This window comes from Zeus faber (genome assembly GCF_960531495.2).
Source record: "Zeus faber genome assembly, chromosome: 11".
Taxonomy (NCBI): domain Eukaryota; kingdom Metazoa; phylum Chordata; class Actinopteri; order Zeiformes; family Zeidae; genus Zeus; species Zeus faber.
Genome location: NC_137205.1, coordinates 26,738,675 through 26,753,785, shown reverse-complemented (window position 1 = coordinate 26,753,785; position 15,111 = coordinate 26,738,675). Strand labels below are relative to the sequence as shown.

General features: G+C 46.9%; 1 protein-coding gene across 1 annotated transcript in view; it reads left to right on the top strand.

Annotated features, from left to right (window-relative positions):
* LOC307237380 (SH3 and cysteine-rich domain-containing protein 2-like) overlaps positions 1-15,111 on the top strand; it is a gene marked incomplete at its 5' end in the record, with an annotated part of 36,186 nt that continues 21,075 nt past the window's right edge. The window contains 2 exons of the mRNA XM_080010093.1: positions 1-87; positions 13,099-13,447. Of these exons, the coding sequence (XP_079866219.1) occupies positions 1-87; positions 13,099-13,447 (436 nt within the window). The remainder of the gene's footprint in view (positions 88-13,098; positions 13,448-15,111) is intronic.

The window sequence follows — 15,111 nt, the reverse complement described above, 5'->3', positions numbered from 1 at the left end:
ATGATGACGGAGAACAGCGAGATGGAGAACGAGCCGGAGCTCCAGCGCTCCCCGGGCACCGTGTCCGTCCGGCCGGTCTCCTCCAAGGCAAGTAGCCGCTCCGCTGCGCGTCCGGGTGGGGTGGTGTCGGAGGGGTGGGGGGGGGGGGACCCCTGGAGACACAGGTTCAGTTCTGGTCAGGTCTTCATTCGGTTTGCAGCTCACAGCCACGAATGACACAAAGAATAAGAGCAGCGTGGGATCTGCAAGTGAGACATGTCATAGAACAATGCTGATTGACAGACGAAGATAAAATGCAATTTCACAGCATCCTTCCATGCAGTGTCCTCAGAAATTAAAGTGCAAACCAAGTCTATGGATACTGCGACCCCAGGACACATTTTTCAAAAAAGAACTTTAATTACAAACCATTTTTGAGATACGAATCAAATCCACAGTGATTGATGCGTTTAAAAAAGAAAGTGTTTTATTCACTCTATGCTAAATGCACTATGACGTCGCGCCTGACGTCAGCAACTCGTCCATCCGTCTGTCTGTCTATCTGTCTATCTATCTATATATCTATCTCTTTATTTAACTATTTATTTATCCATCTATTTATCTATCCATCCATCCATCTACCGTATCTACATGCCAGTTGGTGCATTTTAATGGAACGCTGTTATAACCCTTCCCCGGTTACTGTGCACACCCAATACAACTTTTCCTCAAAACTATTTCATCACATGTTTTGTAGTCAAACCGTCTTTTCATTGGCTGATTCTATTATAATGTTTTTTATAGATGTAAAAAATAAACAGTGATTCCACAAACTGGTTCAAATTGCAGAAACTACCGAGTTGCGATCAATACTCAAAGGTTTGGACTGTCAGTAGCTTACGTCACAAAGACACCCAAAGCCCAAAGGGCGTCTTATGAAAATATTATGGGGTGGGGGGGTTTGCAATTACTTAATTTCTTCTAAATAATTTATCAAATTAAATAGCCAATTATATATATATATATATATATATATATATATATATATATATATATATATATATATATATATATATATATATATATATATAAAATCATACCTTCAGACTGTCAGTGGCGCCCCCTAGAGCTCCACAAATTACTTATTACTTACTTACAAAAATACAACCCCAACCTTTCAGATATAAATATCAACCTTGGCAGAACTGAGGAGACACAGAACAAACACAAAGCAGTGGAAATGCATCTATCTCTGTAGTTACCACATAAAATTGAGTCTCAGTTCACTGCTCTAATTGCCTCAACTCAGCTGCAGAAACCCTGCAAATTGGCATTAAACAACAATGAAACCTTGTCTCTGCAACTATACTATTCCCTACCCTGAAGTGAATAATCATTTCTTAATTTTCTTGTTTTAACAGTGATGTCACGATCATGAAATATTAATTGACGATTACCTGTCATACAAATAATTGAGATTAATGACTTCAGTGGTTCCTTTGCTCATTTTGTGCCACTATCATAATATAAGGCTATAACAGTGTAATAAAACACAGCCGCCTTATGAAGATTGGAACATTAAATTGGAGGGAAATGCACGTAATTCACATTCAACATTTCTTATATTGTCATAAAATGTTCCTGACTCTTGAAAGGAAATGTGATTGTGGAATCTTAACGATTTTTGCGAAATGATGATGACCGTCTCAAACATTCCTTAATAATCTGGTGATTATGAAATAATTAGGACAGCTCCACGGATAACTGCAGAACCCCAATATCTCTGTTTTAATAGTCTCGCAATGTCCCTGATATTGGAATGTGACCTTTTGTCGTATCGCGAGCGCACGGCCCGAATATATTGGCTATTATATATCGTTGGACCATTTTGAGGGAGCACAATACGAAATCTCCTCACGGCCTTTGATTTGGAAGGAACATAATCTTCCGTAAACGCAGGGAGTGAGAAATCTGCCGGCAGCATCGTTCCGGGTCATCACTTCACATTCCCCTATCTCTCCCCCGGGGAGGCTCTTCCATGCTTAGTTATCTTCTATCAGCGCTGATACCCTGACTTCAACAGCTTTTTTCAGATTTTTGTTTTCTTTTGTTGTGCTGGAAATAGTGAGTAAAAAAAATTCTGTGCACCAAAAAGAAAAGAAAAGTAACCAGAGGAAATTCACTCGACGTTTTCACTGACTCATTCTTATAAATCACAGTTAAAACTACCTAGTTCATGAAATTTGACATCTAACGCCATGGAATATTGTAATACTTGATGGTATTGATGCAATACGATCAGTGCCATGAGATTGATGATCCTTGCTCGTGGTGGTTGGAGATATTTAGGACAGAGATATTCGGGACAGGTTTTTCGGTGTCTCAGCCACAGCACCACATCCATATAATTGCAAACTCCACCTTGTAGGCCAAGATGTGCGCGGAGCGGGCACCAAGCACATTTCCCTCTCTTGCCTCGACCCCTCGGACTCCCCCCGCCCTATCCTCTGATGAGGTGAGAGGTTAATGGCCGTCTCAGTGGAACTCCTTGTCAAATAACTAGTTCATTAACTGGCTGCCCCTAAAGGGTCACTGGGAATCTGCTCTCATAGGAGTCTAAAAATCTATTCCATGTACATTTGATGAACATTTATGTGGCAGCTCAGCATTAAACCTTCACAATGAGTTTAGGGCGCAGGACAGGGGAGGGGAGGTTAGGGCACAGGAGGGGTTTTGGGGCCAGGAGAGGAGGTTAGGGTATAGGGAAGGACATTGGGGTATACACGAAACAAGGTTGGAGCACAAGAGAGGTGGTTAGGTCACAGTAGAGGAGGTTAGGGTACAGGAGAAGAGGTTAGGGTACAGAGAGGAGGTCAGGATACAGGAGAGGAGGTTAGGGTACAGAGAGGTCAGGGTACAGGAAAAGAAGTTGGGATGCAAGATAGGAGTTAAGGAACAGAAGAGGAGATTAGGGAACAGGAGAGGAGATTGGGGTACAGAGAGGAGGTTAGGGCACAGGAGAGGAGGTTAGGGTACAGGAAAAGAGGTTGGGATGCAAGAGAGGGTTAGGGAAGAGAGGAGGTTAGGGCACAGGAGAGGAGGTTAGGGTACAGAGAGGAGGTTAGGGCACAGGAGAGGAAGTTAGGGTACAGAGAGGAGGTCAGGGTACAGGAAAAGAAGTTGGGATGCAAGATTGGGGTTAAGGAACAGAAGAGGAGATTAGGGAACAGGAGAGGAGATTGGGGTACCGAGAGGAGGTTAGGGCACAGGAGAAGACATTAGGCCACATGAGAGGAGTACCTTTGGGTACTGGAGAAGAGGATAGGGTAAAGGGAAGGAGGTTAGGGTATACACAAAACAAGGTTGGAGCACAAGAGAGGTGGTTAGGTCACAGCAGAGGAGGTTAGGGTACAGGAAGAAGAATCTCAACCCACAGACGCTCCAGCTACCAGATGGATATTTGGTCCGTGTAATGAATTTCAGGACCGCGTTGTGCCTCCGCCGGCACTTGTTGACAGCCGTGGCTCATCTCCGTGGCCGAGCTGAAGTGTGTGTGTGTGTGCGGTCGCGGAACAGAGGCGCGTCTCGAGCGGCTCAAGCTGACAAGTCTCTTTGTTCGGCCCCGCGCCGTCTCCGCAGCCTGTCGGAGCTGGAAGGTGACCTTTGTGCCAGGACAGTGCACAGGGCGAAGTTCTCCTGGTGGAGAGGGGGTGTACGGGGGGGCACAGAGGGGATTCTCTGGGGAGATTTAACCCGGCGCGGGGGGCGAAAGGGAGGGAGAATGGAGGCTTTTATTGAAAGCTGGCGGCGGAGGCAAAGATATCTTCTCGGCGATTCCACTCGTTCTGTGTCTCCTCTGCGCCGCGGTTGTATTTAATCTGTTACTGAATACCGCAGTGACAGGTTATCTAAATCAACCGCGGTTCGTTCAATGGATCGAAATGAAATATTTTCTCGGCAAAACGGCCGGGAGAAAAGGATGGGCCATTTCAGAAACGTACACATACGGGTGAATTCACAAAGAAATGGATGGGGGCCGCTGATAGCACCGTGAACCGCGCATCAATAACACCCCTCTGTCTGCGCCGGCTCAGCGTCCGATCCAACAAAGATATTGTGCTAATGATTATGTCAGCGCAATCACGGCCATAAAGTTTTGCTGCTGACTGCCACTTGACCTCTGATTGCGAAGATGTGCCGATTCCAACGCGTTATAGTTTTAGGTTAAAATTTACTTCGAATTTTTGGGTTTATGTGCAGTGACTAACACATTTAAATTGTAAGAGTAAATCTATAATAAAACGTACTCTCCCACACAGTTCATTTATTGCACAAAGAAAATGTGCATATATTTAAATTTTTACTTGAGAAATTCTAGTTCTCATTGAATCTTAATATTACAATTCAGAAATGATGACAGTTAATTTAATATATTTTGCTATGCCACAAAGCTTATTTTTTTCAGTGCGTGCCGAACCCTGTGGCCTTTCAGGTGCAGCGCCCCGGAGCCGTCCATGGTCCTAAAGTTCAATGCCTTCCATGGTTCGATGCCAGTTTTGACCACTTAATGGTTATTCCCTATAACTTTGAGTTGTTTTTTTCCCCAATATCGTTTAAGTGCAACAGTAATAAACCTCTTGAATCTTGAACTATAGAACCGTTTTTGTCAACGTTTGTAACGCCTTTTTTTGTACAATAAAGTATTTAAAGTTTGGAGTTGGAGTCCGTTTTTAAAAACCATCACGGGCAACTACCCGTTCAAGACCTCGCTACCTTAGGATGCCATGACAGTAATAATAATTATAATGATAATGTCAAAATATTATTTACATATCCCTGGAAAGACATGACACCCCTTGTAAATACCCTTTGATCGCACCAGCTCTCTGCAGACGATCGCGCACCGCTGCCTTTTTTTCTTTGTTCTCCACACAGTTGACCCAACTCTCGGTAATCGACGGTAATCATTTTCACTCTAACTGCGTGTGGCTATTAACGCTGGTGTTTGTGAATCGGACGTTATTTGCAACGAGGCTCATTTGCATAGAAAGGGGGCAATTTTGCGCCAAATGTGCAGTATGCATAAGACGTTGTTTAGATAGACACAAATAGCACCGGCACACCAGCGCTATTTGCGTGGCGCCGCATTTCGCTGTTTGCGGGTGCTTTGGGAATTTGACGCTTGCTTTTTGTGTTAGTTGTGCAGGTTTAACGGCCGCAAATGCCGCTCAGTCCTTTTGTGAATTTGCCCCTTAACCTTTTAAAAACAAGGTTAAGGGGCATCTCAGCTCAAAACATGAAATACTACCATGAACTATATTCAAAACACAAAAAACAAGTTACGATGGTTATGGGGAGAAAGAATAAAATACAAATGTTGATTGAATTTATGTAACTGGACTGAACTGCAGCTGATCCCCATCTCAGCTGGAGACCCTCCCATGTTTTCTCTTTCATTACTGACAAAGGTAAAAAGAGACGTTGTTTGGAATGTCATTACCATGAAAGCAAAAGCAGATAGAGAGATAGAGAGAGGACGGCCAAGAGCTTTAGTATCAGATTAACTACAGGGCCGCTACTACGACAAATATATAACAAGTAAGGCGGGTTTATTACCAGGTAGAGAGATATATAACCAGTAAGACGGGTATATAACCAGTAAGATGGGTATATAACCAGTAAGACGGGTATATAACCAGTAAGACGGGTATATAACCAGTAAGACGGGTATATAACCAGTAAGATGGGTATATAACCAGTAAGACAGGTTTATAACCATTGAGACGGGCATATAAGCAATTAGAAGGGTATATAACCAGTCAGACGGTATAGAACCAGTTACACGGGTATATAACCAGTTAGAAGGGTATATAACCAGTTAGGAGGGTATATAACCAGTTATAAGGGTATATAACCAGTTAGAAGGGTGAATAACCAGTCAGAAGGGTAAATAACCAGTCAGAAGGGTAAATAACCAGTTAGAAGGGTAAATAACCAGTTAGAAGGGCATATAACCAGTTAGAAGGGGATATAACCAGTTAGAAAGGTATACAGTATATCCAGTTAGAAGGGCATATAACCAGTTAGAAGGGGATATAACCAGTTAGAAAGGTATACAGTATATCCAGTTAGAAGGGTATATAACCATCTACATGGGTATATATATATATATATATGGTTAGAGACAGGTATATAATCATACTGACACCAGTATAGGTTGTAGAGGTTGTTGACTATAGACCTGATCTGTCCAGTGCACAGACACTAACAGTAAAGAGCAACTACTTACCTGCTCCATGAACCTAATAACAGTAATGAGGGGCACTAATGAGTTTGCTCTCCTGAGCAGGGAGTGAAGTAGGCCAAGGTCTTTCTTATTGGACGCAGCATCCTCCCTAAGCTAATGTTTATCACTGGGGGGGGGGGGGGGGGGACTGGCCACACAGTCTGTGTAACCAGATCAAACTGGGAGATGACATCAGAATTTAAACGCCCGCACTTCAGCTGCACGCTTCATCCGTGTGTATGCACCCGCCCCCTTTTCCGACCGCAGTCTCAATTTTATACATGCAGAGTGTCAACCTGTTATTATTACTGAATAATATCGACCATTCGTTTACCGTCATTTACAAATCATCATTTTCTCTCCGCTCGAGACGACACGTCTCCTTGCATTTAAAGAGGCGACGCAAAATCAATTTGCTTTGCTTTCATCGCAGACATGTTTGATGCATTTCTCGGTATCAGGTTTTTTTTTGGGTACGGTCTTATGAATAAATAAGAATGTAGGTGAATCCACACTGGGATCTTTACGGGCTTCTGCCGCTGAGATTAAAAAAAAAAGGGAGTAAGAACACAGGCAGCGGCGCGCCGAGCGCTCGGTAATCTTCCACTTGTGGAACATTCTCTGACGCCCGGATCCTGTTTGAGCCTCGGATGAGACTGATATCTGACACCAGCATCACAACATCCCGACATTTACGCTGCGCTGTGTATCACTCCGCCAAGGTCATTACAAGTCACTCAATGGGAGACAAAAAGAGTGTGTGCGTGTACGTCTGTGTGTGTGTGTGCGTGCGCGCGTGCGTGTGTTAGCGTGCACGTGCGCTTCGTTTGCATGCGTACGCGTATGCGTCAGGCACAGAGAGATTAAAGTTGCATCTGCATCTCATATTTCATCTTCAGACATTCGAACGCGCCTGTGTGAGGCGTAAGCGGACTAAACGCCTGCTAAGGGCCCCCGTGTCCACCAGAGGGCCCCCGAGAGCGGCGGAGGGCCCCCAATCGGCGGCGCTCCGCCGCACGTCCCCGTTCCCCGTTACTCTGAACGAAACAAAAAAAACTGCAGATGAGGTAAAAACCAGTAGGCGAGGAGCTAAAAAAACCCCGGCAGATCCAGCTGATTTGTTTCCTCTTCCCGTCCCGGGAATCGATTCCTGCCGACAAGCCGCGTGCTGGCGGCCACGCTGATCCCCCGTCGTCCATCAGGAAAGGAGAGGAAAAGGCGAAACGTGGAGCCGGCGCCACGGCTCCTCTCGTTGGGCCGAGGGGGGACGGACCGGGCCGAGGGGGGACGGACCGCGCCGTGAATCAACCTTAACGTTACTGAAAGGGGCGTGGCGAGCACAGCCCCGTACCTCTGACTTATATATATATACGATCGACGATAAATCCAAAGACGACGGGTGGGGATCCCGCATGTTCCCCCGGCAAGAGACGTGGCTTCCCTGACACCTTGAGAGCCCCGAGCCCGTTGTCCCTCCGTTGGTTATTGATCCATTGGACATTTCTGTACGTGTCAGCGTGCAGGAGGGGCCGCGTAGGGATCCAGCCATCGAGTCTCCGGTCGGCCGCTGCGGTAAAGCGCTGCTAGAAATGATACTGGCGGCGGTGTGCTTTCACTGTCATTTCATTGCATCCCCCCCCCCCCCACCGCATATAAACAAGGCATCGGTGGAGCAACACTGGAGTCTTGAGGCGTAGTGTTATCCAGGGTTAGGTGGATCTGGCGGCTCGTCCAGAGCTGCAAAACATCTGTTTGAGCTGCGCATCATGTCACAGTGCACACAGCCATTCATTTCGTGCACGGTGTTATGCAAGCAAATGATCTTCAGTCGGCACCACCTCTGTGTGTGTGTGTGTGTGTGTGTGTGTGTGTGTGTGTGTGCATTGGTGTAGGCTGCGTAGTCCTGCGTGGATTTTAATTTAGTTTGTTTATTCTGTTATATAATGAGTGGGAACATTTTTTTGATTTACATTCCATCGCGTTTCAAAGTTTTATCGTCCCCCCGAGATCTGAGCACCATCTGAAGCCAAATTAAATTGTTTTTTGATGATCTTCGGCCGTGACACGTTTTGTGAGGCGCGTTAGGTTTGTCGTTTCTGTCGACTAACGGATGGACCTGCGCACCGCTCCGCGTTGGAACGCAAACTTTGCAGAAACGTGGACAAAAGACACAGTATGTTTTTAAAGGTATTTTTATGTGTTTTCTGCTGTGAGGCCATTGTTCCTTAGCTGCGTGTCTCAGGGATCGAGATGTCCAGATTTCACTGTGACCTAAATCTTTCTTTTCGGAGTCCCTCAGAGTCAACCCCGAGTCACTTGCATCGGGATGTTTTTCAAATTGATCCAGAATCGAGGCGATAGCTTCAGCCGGCTCCGGCGCCCCCGGCGGGGACGCGCCGCACGGGGTGGCAGTCGCGATCAATTTCGCCAGCGACCGTGATTGTCCCGTTGTCACGCTTCCAATACCAAGAGAGCAATCATACCACGGGAGCAGGGGACCGCACGCTGGCGAGCAGCGGTGACGGCCCACGATATGTTTTCCACAGCTAATTCCGAATGACAGACCGGCCGACATCTCCTGGCGCCGACGGTCTGTCTGCTCGGGCCGGGGTTTTAACGTCGTCGTCTGGATGGCACGCATTGCACTTACACACACGTCACGGAACCTGGAGACGCCTCACTGGATTCTCCATGTATTGATAATCTGCACGTAATGTCGCCTCGAACCCCTCCGCCCCCGCGTGCTCTCGGTCGGTGTACCAAAGGCTTATGAGAGTTAAGCCGCTCCCAGACTACTGATTAGATTTGCGGTTATGGAGACATGTGTTCCGGAGCCGCTCCAGCTGCCGTGTCGGAGCCCATTCCCCGTGATCACGGGAGCCCGCTACGATACGTGCTCGGGGGCGTCTCTGGGTCGTTAGCAGAGCCCGTAAAGGGCCGCGCAGCACACGAGGACCTGGAGAAATTGGGGCGGTCGTCCGCCCCCGCCGCGAGACGCAATCCTGGGAAAACCTTGGTTCCAATCGCCGGCGCCACCGACCACTCCGTAGCTCCACCCATGTTGCGGACTCGGCGAGTTGTGGCCGCGCATTCGTCGGCCCACTGATCCAGAAATAGAGTCCACGCGGAACCCGACGCGCTGCTCGAAGCCGGCGTCACTGTAATGGCCCTTTCTCCGCAGGAGCACTCAGGGATAAATTGGCTCCAGCGTGTAGGGAGCCCCAGGCGGTCAGACGCGGTCCAACGCGGGTGGAACCCGTCGTCGGAGCACTGAACCCCGCTAAAATGTTGTGAATTGGCGCGTGCTGAAGCCAACTGGCGGGTCGAGAGGGAAATTAAGGAAATGCCACAAAAGCCTGAACTTGTTCCTTCCACGGAGCACAACAACCCTTCATGATCTGAACGTGGGTCAGAAGCAGAGCAGAGCTGACCGGGAATATCTGTTGAATTTGGATATATTCAAATCCCTCCGGCCATAATGTCCGGTGAAAATATTTCCCGAAAACACAATTTGAATTCGTGCTGGTGCGACAAAACGATAACGATAATGATCGCCAGATTATTTCCCTCAATGTCGAAATGAAATAGACTTGATCATTTAGATTTAAAAAAATTCTGCAGATCGCTTCATGTCCGCGTTCGACAAGCTGAGACAGTAAGCCAATCGGTGTGGACGACCTAAAGCGGACCTTTCACCTTTGACCAATTGCGTTTGTCGAAATAGAAATAAGCCCCGCCCCCTCCCCCGTGGACAAGTTGCGCTTGTAAACACAGTAAACATGGAGCGGAGACAGAGCGGCAGCGTCCCGAACTCTGAGGAGAAGCAGAAAGATGATGCATCGTCGGGACACACATCCATAGTTTGGCGTTTTTTGGGATATTCAAGTTCCGACCCAAAGCAGATGGTAAAAATTCATTGTGTAAAATATGTCGACATGTATTATTTAATCAGACCTACTTGCCATATTTACTTTGTTTTGGATTTGATCAAAATTGTATTTCAGTATTAAAACAGCTGCACTTCTTACTTATTGTTCATAAAGGAAAATTATTTGATTTCAAGTCTTAATATTTGTTTTTGTAAAACGACGTTGACCGAACGGGACTTATTTTATTTTGATATATTCAATAATAATATTATACATCAACATGCCTTGATGATGTTGTTCCCTTTATAACCTGCTTATCAATTGTTTTCAAGCTCATTAAACACCGAATATTTGACCGGAATCTCTCCCATTTGCCCGGGACACCGAATTCCTCCAGGACAACGTGGACGAGGCACCACTTTGTTGTGACGTGAGACTCCTTGGCGCTCTCTCCTTGGCCTCTGACCTTGCGTCATTCATAACAAACCCCTGACAATTCTGGCAATGTTTGGCCCGAGCGCTCTGCATCGGACGCCCCCCCACCTTTCGGCATTCAAGACGCGGTCGCCCAGAGGAGCTCGGCCCTCAAAACCCAAAAAATCACTCCTTCCGTTAATCTCGACGCACGGGGAACGCTTTGAAAGCGGCGGCGTCCTCTGCGCGGCGGCGTCCCGGGTGCGAGGAGCAGATCTCTGCAGCCGTCGCGTTTCTGGCTGAGACGAGCTGAATGAGCAAGCAGACGAGCAGACGGAGCGGCGGCGTCTGCGGCATACCGATTACCCCCCCCCCCACGCCCGCCCCGATTTATTCTTCCAGAGCCGCGGAGACCAACCGCCCCCGAGTCCATCACCGACACCGTTGGCGTGTCAGACGTCGGGGTGACAAATAGTCCACACCTGGGAGAAACAAGCGTCTCCATCCACGCCCGTAGATGTCGGCGGGGGGAGCTGTGTTTATCCGGCCAATCAATGCTGAGGCGGATGGCGTCCAGGGGTGATGGAGTCCGGGATACGCCGGCGCCTGGCGTCCATCGGTCACGCGGTGACGGGTGGTGGATTAGCGCTTATCAGACGGTGACTCATCGCGGGGCGAGCGGATCGAGTCGGACGGCGTGGAAAAACTCTGCGCCAGCGTCAGTATGAGTGGATGTAATAAATATGATGTAACGAGGAGTTCTCACTCAGGACTAGGGTGTCTGTTCTACCGCTGCCTTACCTCTACGCCACTCCACCTCTACTCCACCCCCCTCTACCCAACCCCTTACCCGTTCTATCTCTTCTCTACTCTGCCTCTTCTCAACCTCCTCCTTCTCTACCTCTACTCTGTCTCCCTCAAATCAACTTTTACTCTAGCTCTGCTCTACCTCTACTCTACCTCCCTCTGTCCCGCCTCTACTGTACCTCTTAATTGTTCTACCTCTTCTCTACTCTGCCTCTTCTCAACCTTCTTCTCTACCTCTGCTCTGCCTCCCTCAAATCGACTTCTGCTCTACCTCGGCTCTACCTCTACCTTACCTCTACGCCACTCTACCTCTACGCTACCTCTACTCTACCTCTACTCTACCTCCCTCTGCCCCACCTCTACTGTACCTCTTAACTGTTCTACCTCTTCTCAACATCCAAATTCTCAACCTTCCTCTGTTCCACCTCTACCTTACCTCTATGCCACTCTACCTCTCTCTACTCTACCTTTACTCTACTCTGCCTCTTCTCTTCCTCCCTCTGCTCTACATCTACCTTACCTTTACGCCACTCTAACTCTACTCTACCTCTACGCCACTCTCCCTCTACTCTACCTCTACTCTACTCTGCCTCTTCTCAACCTCCCTCTTGTCTACCTCTACTCTACCTCCCTGAAATCTACCTCTACTCCACCTCTACTCTACATTTATCCACTCTACCTACCTCTACTCAACTTTTACTCGAATCTACCTCTACTCTACCTCTACTCTGCATTACCATTAGTCTACTCTAGACCAGTTTCTTCTATATTACAACGTAAATTCTGTCTATTACATGATGTTTTAGTTTGTTGATCTGAAGATGAAGTCAGTCGAAACATCATCCTTTATTTATTTTGTTTATGTTTGTTTACCGTCCACATCGATACGTGACGTGGCCGTGCAGCTGCATGACATCACTGTGTAAACGGAACCTCCTTTCATGGCCACAGCCCTCGACCAATACGGACGTGGAAACACTGTGTGTCTCTGCTCCTGTTGTCAACGTGCAGCTGAGAGGGTTTGAAAGGAAAGGGGCTTATCAGCTGCACCCAGGGGCCACCATGTCACCGCTAACAGAGATATTGCAGTAAATTGATGCGTATTCTCGCCAGATGGAGCCTACTGTTATTACACTGTAATAACGTTGTTGTCTAAACTCATATTCGGTGAGTCATCGCCGCTCGCTCTGGTGTATAGATCATAAAGCTGTGTTTATGGGTGCTGCTATATTGCTTGGTTCTCCTGAGGGCACACTTTCTGTTCCCGATCCCTGAACACAGCTCACCGTGTTTGCTTTGTTGGCTCTGACTCTGGGTGTGTGTGTGTGTGTGTTTGTTTCTTTTTGCGTGAGTGCACGCATGCATTTATTCCTGTGTGTTTCTCTGCATGCAATTCTGTGTGTGTGTGTGTGTGTGTGTGTGTGTATGTGTACTTATTTCTGTGTGTTTCTATGCATTTACGTGTGTATATTTTTGTGTGTGTATGTTTCTGTTTGTGTGTGCACAGTAGGTATTTATCTATATGTGTGTGTTTCTGTGTGTGTTTGAGTTTATTTTGTGTGTGTGTATGTGTGTGTGTATTTCTGTGTTTATGTATTTCTTCATATGCGTGTGTTTGTGTTTGTGTGTGTGTATTTTTCTGATTATGTATTTGTACATGTGTGTATGTGTATGTGCGTGCATGTACTTATTTCTGTGTGTGTGTGTGTGTGTGTGTGTGTGTGTGTGTGTGTGTTTGTCCAGCTCCAGAGGCTGAAGCGCTCGCTGTCCTTCAAGACCCTCATGCGCAGCAGGAGTGTGGAGAACTTCTTCCAGCGCTCGTACAGCGACGCCCGTCTCCCCGCCGACTTCATCACCGACCCTCCTCCGCCCTCCCCGCCGCCGCTGTCGGAGTCGCCCTTCGACCGCGACCGCTCGCCCTCCGTCTCGCCGTCGCTCAGCCCCAACCTGTCTGTGTCCTCCCACTCGCCCTCGCTAAGCCCCTCCCCGTCGCTGGGTGCCAAGCCCCCCCGGCCGCTGGTCAACCACTCCTTCCAGGATCACGTGTTCCGCAAGCCCACCAGCTGCCAGCACTGCAAGCACATGATCCTGGGTAAGAGGCTCCACCTGGCACCCACACCCACACCCACTCAGGACATTAAGGTTAAGTGGGTGTTACATTGGTGTAACGGTCGTGTTGATGTCACATTGACGTTGCATTGATGATACACTGATGTTACATTGATGTTACATCGACGTTACATCGATGTTACACTGACAATACATTGATGTTACATTGATGTTACATTGATGTTACATTGTTACATTGACTTTACATTGATGTTACATTGTTACATTGACTTTACATTGATGTTATATTGTTACATTGATGTTACATTGGCGTTACATTGATGTTACATTGATGTTATATTGTAACATTGATGTTACATTCACGTTACATTGATGCTACATTCACGTTACATTGATGCTACATTGATGTTACATTGACGTTACATTGATGTTACATTGATGTTATATTGTTACATTGATGTTACATTGACGTTACATCGACGTTACATTGAAGTTACATTGATGTTATATTGTTACATTGATGTTACATTGACGTTACATCGACGATACATTGAAGTTACATTGATGTTATATTGTAACATTGACGTTACATTGATGTTACATTGATGTTACATTGATGTTACATTGATGTTACATTGATGTTATATTGTTACATTGATGTTACATTGACGTTACATTGACGTTACATTGATGTTACATTGACGATACATTGACGTTACATTGACGTTACATTGACGTTACATTGATGTTACATTGTTACATTGATGTTATATTGTAACATTGATGTTACATTCACGTTACATTGAGGTAACATTGATGTTATATTGATGTAACATCAATTTGGTTCAGGTTGCGTTCCTGTTGCGTTGACGTTACCATCTGGTTACAATCCTGTTTCACTGATGTTTCCCTGATGTCAGCTTCACTTTAGGTTTGCGTGACACTTACGTTACAGTCTCACGCTTCACACGATATCCACCTTACGTACGTGAAGTGTCTTGGCGTTACGCTCCGGTGACATTGGCATAACCATCACGTTATGTTCACATTGTCACATACCTGCATGTTTCACTGACATTTTGTTGCTGTTGTCACAGTCATTGTCATTTGGAATAATGACATTTGTCTGCTGCAGGCCACCACACTTTACTGTCACAGCAATCGTCAGTAAACCCTTCAGAAAGTAGCGTCAGGGTTCTCGTCGGGGCTCTCTTTTACTGAGGGGCCGGGTCCAACTGAGACGGAAGCAGATTCATTCGGGGCCAGTTGTTCAAGACTTCAACACGACGGTGGCAAGCCCGACTCCAAAACAATGAAGTTCCAACTTGAGAGGAAAAACAAACCCCGAAATCAAATTTGACCATGACCGACGTGCTTCTTTGTTTTCTTCTTGTTTCAAGGACGGAAAGGGCAACCGGCATAAATGAGATTACACTGCGTGTCTACTTTTACGTACACACTCCTTTCTATTTTGGGGTCTCGAGAATAACGCCCAGAGTCGGCGCCGTCCGGGACCGAGTCGACTCCGAGGCGATACGCCGTCACATCCGAAAAACAAGCCCTCCGAGCTGGGGGAGCCCGGACCGGACTCGAGAGCCAATCGGGATCGGAGTGCTCCAGCTGCTCATAACTAGGAATAAATGGCCAAGTTGAAATTGCCGCTCGGCTGCATCCGCAGAGCGACGC